Source organism: Chelmon rostratus, chromosome 10 (genome assembly GCF_017976325.1).
Source record: "Chelmon rostratus isolate fCheRos1 chromosome 10, fCheRos1.pri, whole genome shotgun sequence".
NCBI classification, from domain to species: domain Eukaryota; kingdom Metazoa; phylum Chordata; class Actinopteri; order Chaetodontiformes; family Chaetodontidae; genus Chelmon; species Chelmon rostratus.
In genome coordinates, this window is record NC_055667.1 from 21,756,529 (window position 1) to 21,772,499 (window position 15,971).

Sequence of the window (15,971 nt, forward strand, 5' to 3'; positions counted from 1 at the left end):
GAAGTTCAGAAGCACTGTTTTTTTGCTTGTGGCCGGTTAGTAATTTCCCTGTATATAAGAGTGTCTTTGAACAGGCTATAGGCCGAATGATGAAGATATCCTGCACTAATACATGGCTATTTTAAGTCTGCATGCATCTCCGTGTCCCCATCAGGCCGTTGGGGGACCAGCCTCTGCACTATGGGCCAATCATTGTCGTTACTGCCAAGGAAATTTGACACTCCTTATATTGCCCTGTGTTGTTGTAAAGCTCAGCTCAGGATCTCCCACAAGCAGTAGGCTATAGACTTTGGTCTAATCAAGTGGTCTAATCAAGTGCTCTGTTCACTGGGGGCCAAGTACCATCAGTCCTCCTCGTGGATACAATATGAAATCAGCGATATAGATTTTCAAAGCATATGCAAATTAAATAGTGCTTTTCCAAAGTTTTGTGACATTAGAGACGTTTGACAAAAGCTGCAATATGTTACAACGAAGTTGATTACATATTAGAGTTTTAGGTTAATACTTTTTTTTTTTTTGCCTTGAAGACATTAAATGAGCCTGTAAGTCATGACATTCGGCTGCAAATGACTAGTGACGTTAGCGAGAATTTGGGGGCTTAGCTGAATCATAGGAAAGTGTCCTAATCTGAAGGCTACAGGGGCAATATCCCATAATATCCCATCACTATAAATACCATCGCTAGAGTCTCCTGCCGGTTAACTCCCCCCTCCTCCACCTTTACTCCTTCTTCTTTCACAACTCTCTCACAACCAGATTGATCTCTTTTAATTGACAGCATGTCATCAGTCGACCGCTGCACCGTGGCTGTTTGAGTTCACCTCTCCTTCTCATTCGACCGCATTCTTTCTTTTGTCGAGATTTCTTTTTTTTTTTTGTGCCTCTGCCAACATCTTGTAACCGCTTTCGCCGTGTTAACCTGCCACTGCACCTTTGCCTTTGATCTGAAGTTGAACTCTGTCGTCGGGCTGGTTTGACATCTTTCCTCCTATAGATCTGCTCATTACGCTTTGTGCATGTCACATCCCACGCACTCCAGTTGTGGCTTGTTTAAATTTAGATTAGACTACGTTCCTCGTCATGTCCACGCATTTCAATGCCCATTTTCTCACATCCCTTTTAAGGAAACTGCATGCTGTAGAAACAGTGTATTTCAAAATCCCTCGCTAGATATGCAAGTACAATGATTTAAATAATACGTGATGTTATGCTGTTTCTGTTCCTCTCACTGTGAATGCATAAGTGTGTGAGTGTTATTCTGTCCATATAATGCAGGGATTAAGTGATCAAAATGTCTGTTGCTTCTTCAAAAGTAAGCTTTTGGAACAAACGCCATTGTTAGTTTCAGGGGGTGTAACAAATGAGGGTGAATCACCAGGTGAAACAATGCAGCTTCTTTTATTACGAGAGTCAGTGTCGGCAAATAAACTCATTTAAAGTATAGTCACCATTTTGGGAAATATGCAAAGCAGGCAACCTCTTGATGGACTTTTGAAAGGTTTGCTATATGATTTGTTATCTACGTGCAGCATCATTCACTGCCAGTGATAGCACGTCGCTTGGCTTCAGTTTATGTGTAGCAGAGAAAGGAGTACGTCTTTGTTTCTGGTAGCTTGAAATTTCTCAACCCAGTTGATAAAATATGTCTGAGATAAGCTCATTTGGCTAACCGGGCTAATTTTGGAGCTAAACTCTCAGGGGCATTTTTGGTCCGGCCCAGTGGATGGCTGTCATCCAACCTAATGATAACACACATTGCCATAGGCCTAATTCAGTTTCACAGCACTTCTTACTGGACAGAGATGAGAGCCAAATGTTTATCCACATGACTGTGTGTTCTTCTGTAATTCACCTCCCTCGTATTGCAGGTGCAGCTATAAAGGAACAGACACTGTTACAGTGCTCTCCACATCCTTAAACCATATTAGCCACTGCACTGTTAGGGAAAATGCTTGCATTCAAACTGTTACTTTGGATATGCACCGCCAGCAGCGATTTGTTGAATGATCTATAGCCAAAACATTAGCTTGCAATTTCTCCACAATGTGGGCACAGATTAAAAAGAAAAACTGTCACTCCCAGAGCGCTCTGAGACAGAGACGGAAGAGAGAGGGTTTTGCGTTCAGGGCTCGGATATTGATTAAAGATTTGTTTTTGTCAGCCTTTCCAGTCTCATGACCCTCGCTCTCGTCTCTAGGGTGGGGCTGGAGCAAGCTAGCATGACAGATACCCTTAAATTCGGCCCAAGTGTTTGCTTAGCAGCCAGGATCAGTGATAATCCAAACATCAGCACACAGAAATATATATCTTTATACCCATTCGACGGAGGGTGATGTGAATTATGAAGGGGCATGCACAGGCTGCCTCTGTTCAGCACACAAATGGCAACATGAAAGCTGCAGACCTGTAGCCCCTGTGTTGAACAGAGCTCCTCTCCCTGTTTAGCCTTTTGTATGTGAGCTCGCTCATCAAGACCTAGAATGTAATTGGCTCCAGCGTGCCAGCTCAGCTCAGCACATCCTCTCATGTAACAAGCTCTGGTATCAGCCTGTCTTGCACTTTAGTGTTTTACAACCAAATAGTAGTTTTCTGTGTATCCCTTTCTTGGCTAATGTAGAGACAGTCATTAAGCCTGCTGTTTAGACTCCAAAATAAATATTAAACCTTACAGGGGAGTCCACAGGAAATGCAAAGAAGTGCAGTTCCTTTCAGGCTTTGATGGGCTTCTGGCTAAGGAAAAAAAAAAGCTAAATTTACATTTTCAAAGCCAGGATTTTGTGGGTAATTTGTTGTTTATGCACTGATCAAATCAGACAATTTGATTAGGAAAAGCTTTTCTATATTCTGTAAACCTATTCCAAATCTGGCATCCCAGCTATCCGCCTGTTGGTTGTTTTCAGCTGATGCACAATCTACAGTATATGTGTGAATTTCCACAGTGGACGGATCTTTAATTAGTAAGAAACATTTTGTTGTAACGCTCACAGTTTCTCCTTCGCATCTGTGGAAATGCCCAGTGGAAGGAGCAGCAGACATAGAGCAGCTGAAATATTATTTGTGTGGATAAATAGCAGCAGAAAGAATAAAACCGTTAAGAGCTCCGAGAGTGTAACGCTGTAGAAAGGAAACCTCAGCACTCGACAGCAGTTATGATGAGTTCACCGTTGTGTGTTTTGAGAGCACCGTAAAAAAAAACATTCTTCTACCAAAACAAGGCCCCTCTCAAGTTAGACAAGGACTCCCAGATTAGAGAAGGCCGACACTGAACATCTAAAAAATAAGAGCCACATCTAAAACACATGGTTTATTTAACAGCACAAAGCACAGTACACTGTTTGAGACATGACAACAGTTAGCCTGTTCTTCAAAGTAATACAGTCATCCATATCTGAAATAGATTAAACCTTGAACACAGTGGCCCACTGTATAATCTGATGTTAATGTGCTATAGGCTGGTAAAAGGCCTCTACTGTGTATGGACCATGTGACAGGTTGCACAGCCTCCTTTTTTTGCCATCCTTACTTTTTCCTCCATATAGTTCAGTGTTAATTTAGCAGTGGAAATTAACACTGAATATAATAATTAAATAAATGCAATGCCAAGTGCTTTTTCACTGGTGATGCTGGTTTAATTTGTGTATTGTGACTCCGCATAGTACAAGGCATATGCTAAAATGCAGGCGTCTTAATATATATAAAAATAAATATATAATGACATTATATTAGCTATTTGGTTCAAAATCCTTTGCACTCAAGGACTGTCTGAAATCCATAGACATCAACAAACACTTGGCGTGTTCCCTGGCGGTGCTCTGCCAGGCCTGTACTGCAGCCATATTCATTTCTTGCTTGTTTTGGGGCCTTTTTGCCGTCAGTCTGGTCTTCAGCGAGAGAAACACATGCTCGCTTGGATTGGGGTCAGGTGACTGAATTGGCTTGTCAAGAACTGTCCACAGTTTGGCCATGAAGACAACTTACTTGCTTCGTCTGTGTGTTTAGCATCATGTTCCTGCAGCATTGTCTTATAAACGGGAGACTGTGGATACAAAAGGGTGCCTCTTGTTCACCCATAATGTGAACACCATCACAGACCGACAGTCAGCAATTTAAGACCATAGTTATTATATCATATCAAATCCAATCTGACTGCACTGTTGGTCTGTATTTTTAAGATTAATCTCTAAATTAGACTTTTGAATATATGTGTTCCAGCAGGGGGTTTTCAGCCTGCATGCAGAGAAAGATGTGATGCAAAGGCTGTGTTAGGGGAAAGGGACATGATGCATGTTGCTGTTCTGAAAACCGTAGTTTTGCCCCCTAATTTGGCCTGCTTATCAACACGGTCAGCAGTTGGAGCTGCAGCAGTGGACGTGGCACACAGCTCATGGAGGCTATTAAGGTATTTCAAAACCCTTAGCGTCCCAGATAACTGCAGTTAGTGTCAAAAATTGCACTCCTGCTCCGAGGCATAACTCAATCAAATCTGAATGCACAGATATGATACACATATGCTTAGATCTGCTGTGACATAAACCTTCTGAGGGCAAAATCCATCAAAAAAACGCCCATAAATTTGCTTAGAAATCAGAAAAAAGACGCTTGCTTTCTTCAGTATGAAAATTAATCCAGTGATAGTGGTTTGTACATCCAAACAGGACCTGCAGTTTACCAAAATGTAAGCTTAAAAAATGCGGCTTAACTTGTCAGGTTGTAGCCCAGACCTAATTAATTGACTCCATGGCAACAGTATACTTCCTGTTTGCATCCCCCAAAGCATTATTTAAACTGTAATTCCAAAACAAAAGGTTTGTGGCTTTAATTGGCTTGCTAACATTAGCTTATTGGCTAATGAAACAGGTGAAATGTTCTACAATGGTAAGTATAAGAAAATGAGATTATGCTTTACAATATGCTCACAACACAACATTTTCAAGAATGGAAATGGAAATTATTCTTCTATGTCACAAATGTCTGCTGTAAAAGTAACAGCTGGATATATGCTGGGGTCTTACGGGAATGTCTTCATAATAGAGTTGTGTCTTTTCACATTCAGTGTGTTTACATGCACATTAGTAATCTGATCAATCCCCAGTTTCAGCAGTAACCTGATTTCAGGAGCGTCCATGTAAGGGTGAGGGATTAAGAGAAACCCAGTTAACATCTTGTTAGTCCTGCAGTGTTTACACAGGTTGCTCTGTTGCTTGGGGGGTTGTTACTTGACAAATACAAGACTGGCATTTCAAAGTAAAATGCATGTTGCAGTTGTGTCACCTTTTCGTGTGCGCAGCATACTGAGATGGGATGTGTTTTGCATAGTTCAGGGGTTCATGGCAGAGAGAGTCATAGAGCCAAAAACATTTTGTGCAATGACCGTTGTAATTATAAGGTTGTGAAATAATTAATACCAAGTGAAAGATTTTATTGCATTTGTCATGATCCTCTGTGCTGTATATCCTCATCCCGCAAATTTTAACCTGCTGGCAGCCTGAGCCGACATATCCCCCTACGGTAGATTTCTATCTCCACTCTCTCTGTGAGAAAATCCTCAACATACTTGAGACATATTCCAATTCAGCTCTGTCTCAGTGGTGTCATAGGAGGGTTTGCCAGGGGGCAGCATTGAATCCTGAATAATCTGCGCAGAGACAGACTTGCCATATGTATCTGCTGCTGCCTGTCGAATGCAAAGAGCAAATCTTTAGAGCACATTTTGTAAGATGGGAGATGGCCAAGACTTCGTACCGACCCATGCTGCGTCCAAGTGTGGATCCAGTGTGATTTCCTATTTGTCAGTGTGCTTCAACGCTGAAGGCCCTGGCTCTTCTTGACCCTTTTAGCGAGAGATAACAAATATGTGGCACTGCATTAAAGCTAGTCTACAGCTGTGCAATAATACGTCTGCACATAAAAACAACTTCCTTTGCTGCTTTGTAGCTCTCGGATCATTCAGTTGCAGCGTGTTTTCCGGTTCTGGTGGTACCAAGGAGCAGATGCTGTATGTGATTCTTAATTGGGCGAAGCGAATGATTACAGATACCTGTGCAGCTCATATAAAACAGACATGCAGAATTATAGGTACAGATGGAAATGGCAGACACCACAGATATACTCTTGCTCTCCTTTGGGAACGATGATGTTCCACCTTACACATTACACTCAGATGCTCCAAGCCAGGTCCTTCTCTGTGGGCCTACTGCGTTCATTCCCGTTGAATTTTCCGTATGCAGTAGCGCTCTGTTCTTGCTGTGATGTACAGCAAGCTACACGCACCCTTGTTATATCCCCATAATCAAGTGCACTACTGGCTTATTTGTACTGGCTTTAAAGTGGTGTTTTGCTTTGGTTGAACTTTTTCGCTTTTTTCCCAGTCAACCACTGATATCAGCTACCCCAGGGATCCATAGTCAGCACTCATATTCAGGCTTTTTCTCTGTCTCTCCCTTTGCTCGTCCTAGTATGCTAACCCACAGTTATATAAATGTGAAAGAATGTTGTTTTCCAGTTGCAATGTATTTTCAAGCTAAATTGCATTGCATATAAATGCCATATTTTGCGTTACCTTTAGTTAATTTATTTATGTTCAATCCACACACATTAAAACTGAATAACAGATTCATTTGCACATGCCGAGACATTACCTGGATTAATTAACTCTGCATCCAATATTTGCAGTGTTACAGTCTGCAAATGCATTAGAAGTGTGGTATATTCAAAAGATCAGGTTCTCACAGTCTGTGTGAGTGGAGGACAGGAATAACTACAGGAACAAGCTTGTATTGTTTGTTTGCTGTGTTTTAGATGATGCACATGGTGAAATATTTCCTCAATGACACAGTCTTAAGTCTCTATTCATCCTTTGTAATGAAACACAAACCTTTTCCACACAGACTTTTTTGATGCACCTGCTGTTACTTTATTTTAGTACTGAAGCATTGCCTCCAACTTTAAGAGGGTTCCTCTGTCATCTAACTGTGATTGACAATCACAGTTTTTTTTGCATTTAAACTCATTAATGATAAGATCCTTGCTTAGTATATCCCCATTTTGTATGTAAATTACAAAAATTATTGCCACATAAGCCTGCATCTCATGTTGTGATAAAAAACACCCGAAGACTATAATGGGATTTTTTTTTTACAATATTATAAATTCAACATGTTTTTGTCTCCCTTAACAAATATAATTTGTTCACACTTAATCCATCTGCATATTTGAGCAGAAAGAAAGCAATAGAATGAGATGAACATTTGAATGCATCCATGCATGAGGGCGCCTTTAAACCGTACTGTTTCATACTGCTTGTGAACTGGTTGTGAAATGTAAATTCTACATTGAACGACATATATTATGATGTAAGCATTGGGCCTGGTAATTGTAATTATTTCCCTGAATAATATACCACATTCTGGCATGCAGCACACAGATTCCCATACTAAATCCCCATACACTATAAAATCACTCAAGGGTGTTTATTGTGTCTAAATAATGAATAGACACAGCCTTTACAAGTTGACAGTGAAAGATTTCCAGTGAACTCCCCTGATAGAATGCATTTCATAGTAAAATAATTTAGCTGAGCACAAAATAAAATGTATGCAATACTCCATTCTTGAATTAATTTCCTAATTCAGTGGGGGATAGTTATTTTACAGTCAGCGTTTTGCTGCAGAGAGACTGATAAAGAGGGAGACAAGTCAAGAAGGTATGAAGCCTGTGCTAAATATTCTGTTTTGTCTCGCTCTTGTTGTAGATGAACATGGACATTTGAAAATATACCTGCCCAAGAAGCTGCTTGAATGTCTACCAAAATGCACCTCGCTGCCAAAGGAGAGACACCGGTGGAACACTAATGAGGTAAGGCCACAGCTCCTTATCACACCGCTTTCTATTCAGTCCATCTCTTTAGGTACTCGTCCATAAGGCACGTTTCCCTTTCAGGCCCGTTTCAGACGAGTTTGTACGCCATGTGAACTCTCTTCAGACTTTCTTTTAGCTGCTCACATACTTTATATATTTCAGTATGTCACGTGAACCTCTCACCGCGTGACATATTTAACGTATTTAGTTTTGGTTCGATCCCTCTTCAGATCACAGCAGCCGGACGACTCAGCAGGATTGTTTTAACCGTATGAAAGGTTTTACAGGATTTTTTTCTATTTATATTTATTGCATTTAAAGTGCAGCTTCAGGAGCATTTCTGAGCAGTAAAGCTCTGAGCTTAAAATCGATTGTCTCAATATTGACCCGAAGCTTCCTCTGATATTTCTGTTTAGGTGCATCACAAAATTTTTCCCTCACATAGAGAATTCTTTGCCACTGGGCTTTGCATGGATAGCCTGACCTTCAATGGTGATACAGTATATTTTTTGGTTACATTTAAGACTAAACCACATAGTTAAGAAAAAACTCTCTTTCTTCATGTTGAAACTGAGATAGTTGTAGGACATCTATCTCATCCTGTTTATATTTGCTATGGATCTGCAAGGAAACCCTGTTTGGCATAAATCAAAGGTTAATGTCAATTCAATGTTGAGTCTTATTCAACAAACTTCACTGCTGCTGCATTTAGCAAGCATTGTGAGAGGCTCTTGATGTAAACATAAACAGTGTTTAACATTGCCGCCGTGAAAGCTCAAGGTGTCTCGCATTTCATATTTGCATCACATTAGGGAAGATAACGCACCACTTTACATTTTCTCTCAGGAAAATCAAATCGGAAAACGCTTTGCTTTGTAAGAAGATGTCACAGATGCCCTTAACTATGGGCTTCCTTTGTCTTATCCCAAAGGCCAGACATTTGAAATTATTTCTTTAGTACTTAATCCTTTAAAAAAATGTTTGTCTGGTTTATTTTTGGTGGAATTACAAACATAAGAACGTCAAAAGTTTTATGTAAGAATGTGGAAGCTCCTGGAAAAGTGAACTGCAGAATTAGTTGCTGCTGCCTAAATCAATGTGCAATAACATCCCAACACAAAAAAACATGTTTTTTTTGAAAGATTTAATTTACAGCTGTCATTTTCACTAATCTTCATGATCTATATAGACACACAGTAATTGATTTGCATGCTTGGATTATTTTACCGAGCGGACCAACCCATACACACATCTTAAATATGTTGTATTTCCCTAACGGAGGCTTGCTGTATGTTGCTTCATTTGCCTCAGAACTCATTTGCCAACTTGCTCCTTTTCTCAGGGGGCAGGTTGACGAATTTATCATTTTCATTTCCGCTATTGATAGATGAAAAACTGCTTCTTCTTCTGTTTTTTTTTTCTTTTCTCAAAATAACTGGGAGCAATTAGACCTAAATACACACCATGACAAATCTTAAAACCAATATGCAAAAATCAACCATCCATGCTTTTGATTAACACATTGTGACCATATAAATATAGTCATCTGCAGTGATGAAAGTTAATTGACTGAAAAACAACCAGATGATAAGGCACCAGACAGGCTTGTTCCTAAGGAACAGGATATTCAAAAAGGCAATCTGTCATTCACATACAGTTACATATTATTTTACTCTGATTTTGTGGAGTCATTGTGTTTTAGAGAATAGATGAAGGGAATTATTTATCTGTAGTAAAGACATGAATCTGTCGGAACAGACCAAATTACAGCGGTGATTAATACAGACAGAAATACACATACATTATTACGCTGTACGTCACTTTCAGTCTCTATCCACGTCACCATCTGTCATATCTTCGCTCGCTAGCCCTGCCCAATTATGAAAAAAATGTATAACGCTTGTGTGTTTCTAATTGGCTGATGTTGTAACTTGTTTGCCCTGTCTGACCTGCATTGTGCTGCTAGCAGTCTAAATTAATTAACATGGCTTTGAAATTGATCTCAAAATGTAAGTCTAAGCATTTGGAGGGGATAAATGCTGTCGGCTACAGTTGTTAGCATGTCTTCTCGTTTATTACTAAATTTAATCATATGAGACATATTTCAGGGATATGGGATATTGGAAAAAAAAAAAAAAAGACGGTTCCAGTGGTGTTGTGGCGTGCATGCCGATCGTGTTTTCCAGAGCTGAAGAGAGCAAGGCAACCTTTCCTAAAATCAAGGACGTTTCTTTTTTTGTGCAGACCATGCAAATCAGAGTGTTTGTGCCTCATTGGTGGCAGACAGGCTGGAAGGGAGGGATCAGAGAGGCTCTTGTCGGTGCAATTGTGTGACTCTTACTGAAAGTGACACCTCATCAATTCTGTGCATATTTCTGGCACTAGCTCAGCATGCTTAATGCACTAATTTCCCAGTTTTTACATTTAAGGAATCTCAGTGGTCTGGTAGGTTAGAGCTGCTAATGTCGCTCATATATTTTACATACAGTTTGGCAACTGTAGGTTTGAAAACTATGGTTGGTGTTGGGCTTTGAGGTCATGTAATCTGGACTCTCAGCAGATATGTCATAGGTCCACAGGTCTTCATAGCAGTGGATCAGGTGGTTTATTCTAGCTGTGTGTGGGATATTTAAAGCTTAATCAGTTGATAGACAGAAAATTAATCTGCTGCTATTACAACAATTAATCATTTAAGTAATTTTTCCAGCAAAAAATTCTAAACATTCTCTGGTTCCAGCTTCAGAAATGTGAGAAGTTGCTGTCTGTCCTTGTCTTACGTTACAGTAAACTGGATGCCTCTGGACTGCTGGGCGGACGAAACAAGACATTTAGTAAAATTTGAATAATTGTCAAATTAATCAATAATAAAATTAATCAGAAATTGCAGCTCCAGAAATAGTCTCATGTTGTGTAATGTAATATATGAAATAATTCTTTATAATGTCTGTTGGTTTGCCTGGAACCTGATCATTTAATGATTGATTTATGCTATTATTGACTATTATTGACAGACGTTAGCTTTACCAGCTAACCAGGTGATTATTACCCAGTAGAATTTTTCCCTGGTAATGTAAATATTGTGCTAGGGACTTTAGCTTACTAACAAACTAACAAAAGTCAAACTGATTATGCCAACTTGTCTTCTGTACATATAACTTGCGCTGTTTTGGTGAAGACACTTATTATGTGTTTATCCTTTATTTGTTTGTACATCGCACTGTGCAAAGGAATATTCATAAAGCCTCTATTGTTCCTTTCCCCCTCTACACATTATTTGCATCTTGTTCAAATATGTGATCGGTTCAGTTTCATTCATGAAGAAGTACACACTTCATTTTACCTTTGGTGGAAATGATTGAGGATACAACTTGCTGCTTGGAAACTTTAATCTGGAAGGAGAATGAGCGGGGGCTGTGGTGTTGCTGGTGAGGTGAAGTGAAGCTAATGCAGAACTATTCATTTCTATCTCACTCTCATGATTCCCCTGTGTAGTTTCATGAGAATAAAGTGTGCAAGAATACATTTCAAGCATTTACTGGAAAATTAGATAAACCAATTGAATCAAAATTCAAGGGAGGGAATGGGAGTTTAGAAGGTTGAATGGTACTCACGTCATTGAATCATGAGCAGCGTGCAAGGTACGGATATGCTATCAGCCTTCAAATTATCAATGGGAGAGAAGTACCTGGCAGTGCTAGAGATTTTACAGAGGAAGCACAAGGTATTATTGAAAGAAACACTAGAGGAGGTCATGATTGGAATATATATATAAATTTATTTATTTTTTTTAAATTATCAGTGATGTTTCTGTGATTTCTCATCTATTTAAATGAGACAAGATGATCGACCACTATATAGCAGGTAAGTTTGTACAGCAAAATATAAATACTTCCAGCAAGTGTATATTTACCTTGTCTTCGTGGCTGCTCTTTCAGCCATTGATGTCCCCATGTCTCCCAGGTGAGACACAAATCCTCACAGAATTCCTCTCAGGTCTGCAGCGCTATTGTCTGCTGGGTGCTCTGGCACGATGACCTCTATTTTGCTAGACATTTCGGTTGAGATTAGAATCTTTTTAAGGAAGGACATCTCACGCAGAAACGGCTTTCGGCTTATATCCCTTTCAAGATCAAACACAGACAGCCTGATGTTTGGTTACGCTGGCATGAAGGTTGCAGGACTGGAGATGTGCTGGAGAATTGCAATTTTGCCCGTGCTATTTTCAACATGGACTTCTCGCACTGCAGCTCACTTTAGAGCTCTGGTTCAGGCTGTGTGTCATTATAGGATTCAAAGCAAGTGTATCATCTGTTGGGAAACTACCAGTCAAAGAAAGGAGCTGATTTTATTTAGGCTGGACTTTTCTGCTATTCAGTTTGAGTTTGCCCCTTAACTATGTACTTCTGTAGCAGCCCTTATGGACATAGACTTTGAATGACAGCATTTAGGACTTGTTACTGGAGTCCTGAGGACAAGAGCGAGCAATATTTTCCCTGCTGCAGCCTGTTGAATTAGATGCCTCGGTGTTAGCCTCCTTGCAGACATAAACCATGCTGACTTTTAACAAGTGGCTGAAATGTGTGACATTATAGAGCCCTGGCAAACAGAAATTTTGCCAATTTTTGGAAAAGTGACTATATTCCAAGTCACTCAGTCTTAAAAAGCAGAGGCAGAGGAGTACGGCATGAAGCCTTGGTTGAGGGAGGACACTGGGCCTAAGCTGGTGTGACACCCTCAGCCTTTAATGAACGGCACAACGCTCTGAGTACTGTGAGCTCCCACTCAGCTTAGGAGGGACTACTTCTGAACTGGTGCTGAACCAAAACAGACAAGGGAGCATCAGCTCAGGCCTCCACCGGCCTGCTACACATTTAATGCCCCTGTCGTCAGGAATAATCCTCTCTGCCTCACGCCGCTGCCAGCAGCAACGCAGCATGGTGCCTACATGCAATATGCCGACGCTCACGACAGAGCAGGAGCGCCGGTAGAAACACTTAGTGGACTCACCGGGCAGCGGGTGTAATGGGCAGGGAAGCAGCAATCAAAAACCACAACAAATGAAATTAAAGGCGAGATCGGATAAACCTGAGAGACTGTCAGTAACACTATGAGATAGGTGCTATAATGACAATTGGATGCAGTGTGGTGTAATCACTCACTCCTTATCTCTGACTAAAACATAATTTGTGTTAACCCGCTCCATGCCACCGTGTTATCTTGGATCCTGCCGTTATGATTTTGCACAAAAATACGCTCCCTTGAATACAATTGCGGGGGGAAATGAATAATTTTTTATTCATTCGTCCGTTCTTTGAAAACAGTAATGACTCTTTTTCAGTGTTTTTTTTTTTTTTTACTAAAGTATTTTAATTTAAAATATGAAAGGATAACACAACAATGGCTCTCCATCTTATGTGTGTAATGGAGATCTTTCCCCGTGAAAGGGTAATTCTCGCCCATTAATAAAATCCCTGCTCCCAGTGGTATATCTGGTCGATTTGAATGTAACGCCACAACCATCCAGGCCCGTGCCTTTCTCGGTCCACGGTGCACGGCAGACGTGGCAGGTTTGCTACCAGAACAAAATTTCACTCTTGAGTTTGTTGAACTTGTTGCGTTTTTTTAACGCAAGTCCTGTGGGCCACCGTCTGCTGCTCTGCTTCCTGTTATCCTCTCAGCGTGTCTCCATCTGTGACTTGCAGCAGAGCCCCCCTCCCCTGCCATCCGATCACACCCATTGATGATACAAGTCCAGCTGGTCAATAAGAACTTTAAGCTAAACAGCAAAGCGCTGCTCTGATTAATCACTGCCAATCGAATAAACGATGCCGAGATGAATTAGACTGATTGTGACTCAACTAATTGTGCTATTAATGTAGTTGCTAAATGACAGTTTAAACAATGGCCTCAGTCATTAAATACATGGCCTTTGCTGCTCGGTTTCCCTTAGCTTACTCTCATTTCATAAAAATCTAATCATTCCATCTGGCATTAGCCGAGCCGCTCTTTATTTCAGGCGAGGTGGGGCGCCTCCGCTACAAAACACTGGGGGAAATCCTGGGCAACCTCCATTTGGTATGTGTTATTAAATAGACAGACCTCAGGTTACAGTGAGAATGCCATGAGTTTGTTTGTACTCCTGCTACAAAACGTTAAAACCCTGGCTGTATAAAGGTTTCTCTTATGCATTAGAATGACTCGTTTTGGAGATATCTGATCAAATTAGCGGTAGTCCTCTTTGCTAGTTGTCATTTTGCTGCCAAACCTGAACTGTCAGTGTTGTTTTCATGGACGCCGACACTCGGAGAATTCACCTAATCGAACACAAGGTCACACTTGATTAAATGTTTATCTTCATTTGAGCTCCTCGCCATGCATGGCTTTGTCTGCGGAGAGTAATTAAAATGACTTCCGCCAATTGCGAATGTTTGCCGAAATGTTCATTAGCTTCTCTGGGGCGATCAGTGGAAATGAAAGGTCATGTTTGTCCATCTATCTGTTTGTTTGTTTATCTGTTTGTTTGTCGGCGCTCATGTTTCTTCCGTTCAGGTGCTGAGAATATGGCAGTGAATAGAGTAGGTGCAGGGCATCCTGCGGGGATCTTCTTTAACCAAGGTTCAGATTTTATTTATATCAGCTCTTCATTGAACCACTCAGTTGAGGTTTAGATGGCAAACTGCCGGCACAATTTATTCTAGCTTCTCAGCGAGCACAGTTATTCAGCCAAAGTGTTGCAGTGACAACTTTTCACTACTTCCTTTCAAAGTGTTTCCAATAGGAACAGGCTAATTTATGTGTGTGTGTTCAGTCTATGTGGAGTCATCATATACTTTCATCTTACTGTAGTTTCCACTCAATTACAGTTTACTAAATATATTTCATGGTGCTTTTTTCATCATTCTGCTGGTGAGAGTCGGAGACGGGAAGATAAGGAATTGGTGGAGTTTCTTTGGATGGCTGACTTCATCGTAACTTCCTGTGAGCTTGATAGCTTTGCTGATTGCTAGTGTTGTAGCTTACTGTGAAGTGTCAATTGCGAGGCGACGGTGTAGTGAGGCAGTTGTAATAGGAACCCACCAGTCAGGTCATTCAGGGGGTCCTGCGTGCTACGGGGACCCTTTGCTTTTTCCTGTGGATGTGCACATCAAGGCAGGGGTCCTCAGTATCCTCTGAAGACAGGGGTATCCACTAAAAATTGCATGACCTCTATTGTAGCAGATACAGGTCACTCCACCTCCTGTGGGAAGCCTCTAAATTGAACTCAGCTTGTGTCTTCGATTTCTTCCCAGCTCTCTCTTCCTCTGGTTTCCCTCCTTTACTCTTATCTTCTGTCTCTTTCCCTCTTCCCTCATGTGTTCACTGAGCTGCAAAGCTATTCAGGTGTAGACGGAAAGATTTCTACCTTTTTTCTCAGAATTGCTGGGTCAGGGTTTTTCTGTGCGGAACCATTTTGTGATGGCGTTTAACTTTATTTACTAGATAAAGGAAAATGAGATCTGCATTTGATGTGGGCGTCCCTGCTCCAATAAACTGTTATATTGTTTCATATACAGTAGATGATCATATGAGTGGGATTGAATGGCAGGAATACACATTATCGTATTCACTTCCATGATCCACTGTAACCTAAGTAGCCTCCTGCCCTCTTATACAGCATGGAATATTTTTCCACTGGTGGCACTGGAGCTACTAAACATGTCTGAGCTCTTCACCAGGTGCCCATAATGATAACTCTTTGAGTAGGACAGTGTTCTTTGATGCGTCAGTGGCATTCATGTAAGTATATAAACTTTCTTAATCTAAGAATCTTCTCTTAAGGGTTTAGGAGAGCTGATTAGCTTACGTCTGCTGCCCTGATAACTTTGTTCATTCTTAAAATAAGTTCCTTAAATTTCTCAGATACTATGATATTCAGAAAAAAGCCTATGTTTTATAAAAAGAATATAATTTGTGTAATTTTTTTTCTTTATCTCCAGAAGCAATTAACAGATATGAAATTAACACCAAGCAGCCTCTAACCATTTAAATAGAGAAGAAATTAGAGGAAATTGGCCAAATGAACGAAAAGAAAAACCAAATTGGAGCTCTGAGGAAAATCTGCTGCTCGCAGA

The 15,971-nt window shown here is 40.5% G+C and overlaps 1 protein-coding gene across 1 annotated transcript in view; it reads left to right on the forward strand.

Annotated features, from left to right (window-relative positions):
- The window catches only part of camta1a (calmodulin binding transcription activator 1a), a 272,264-nt gene that overhangs the window by 6,121 nt on the left and 250,172 nt on the right, over positions 1 to 15,971 (forward strand). The window contains exon 3 of the mRNA XM_041945876.1: positions 7,754 to 7,857. Coding sequence (XP_041801810.1) covers positions 7,754 to 7,857 — 104 coding nt within the window. The remainder of the gene's footprint in view (positions 1 to 7,753; positions 7,858 to 15,971) is intronic.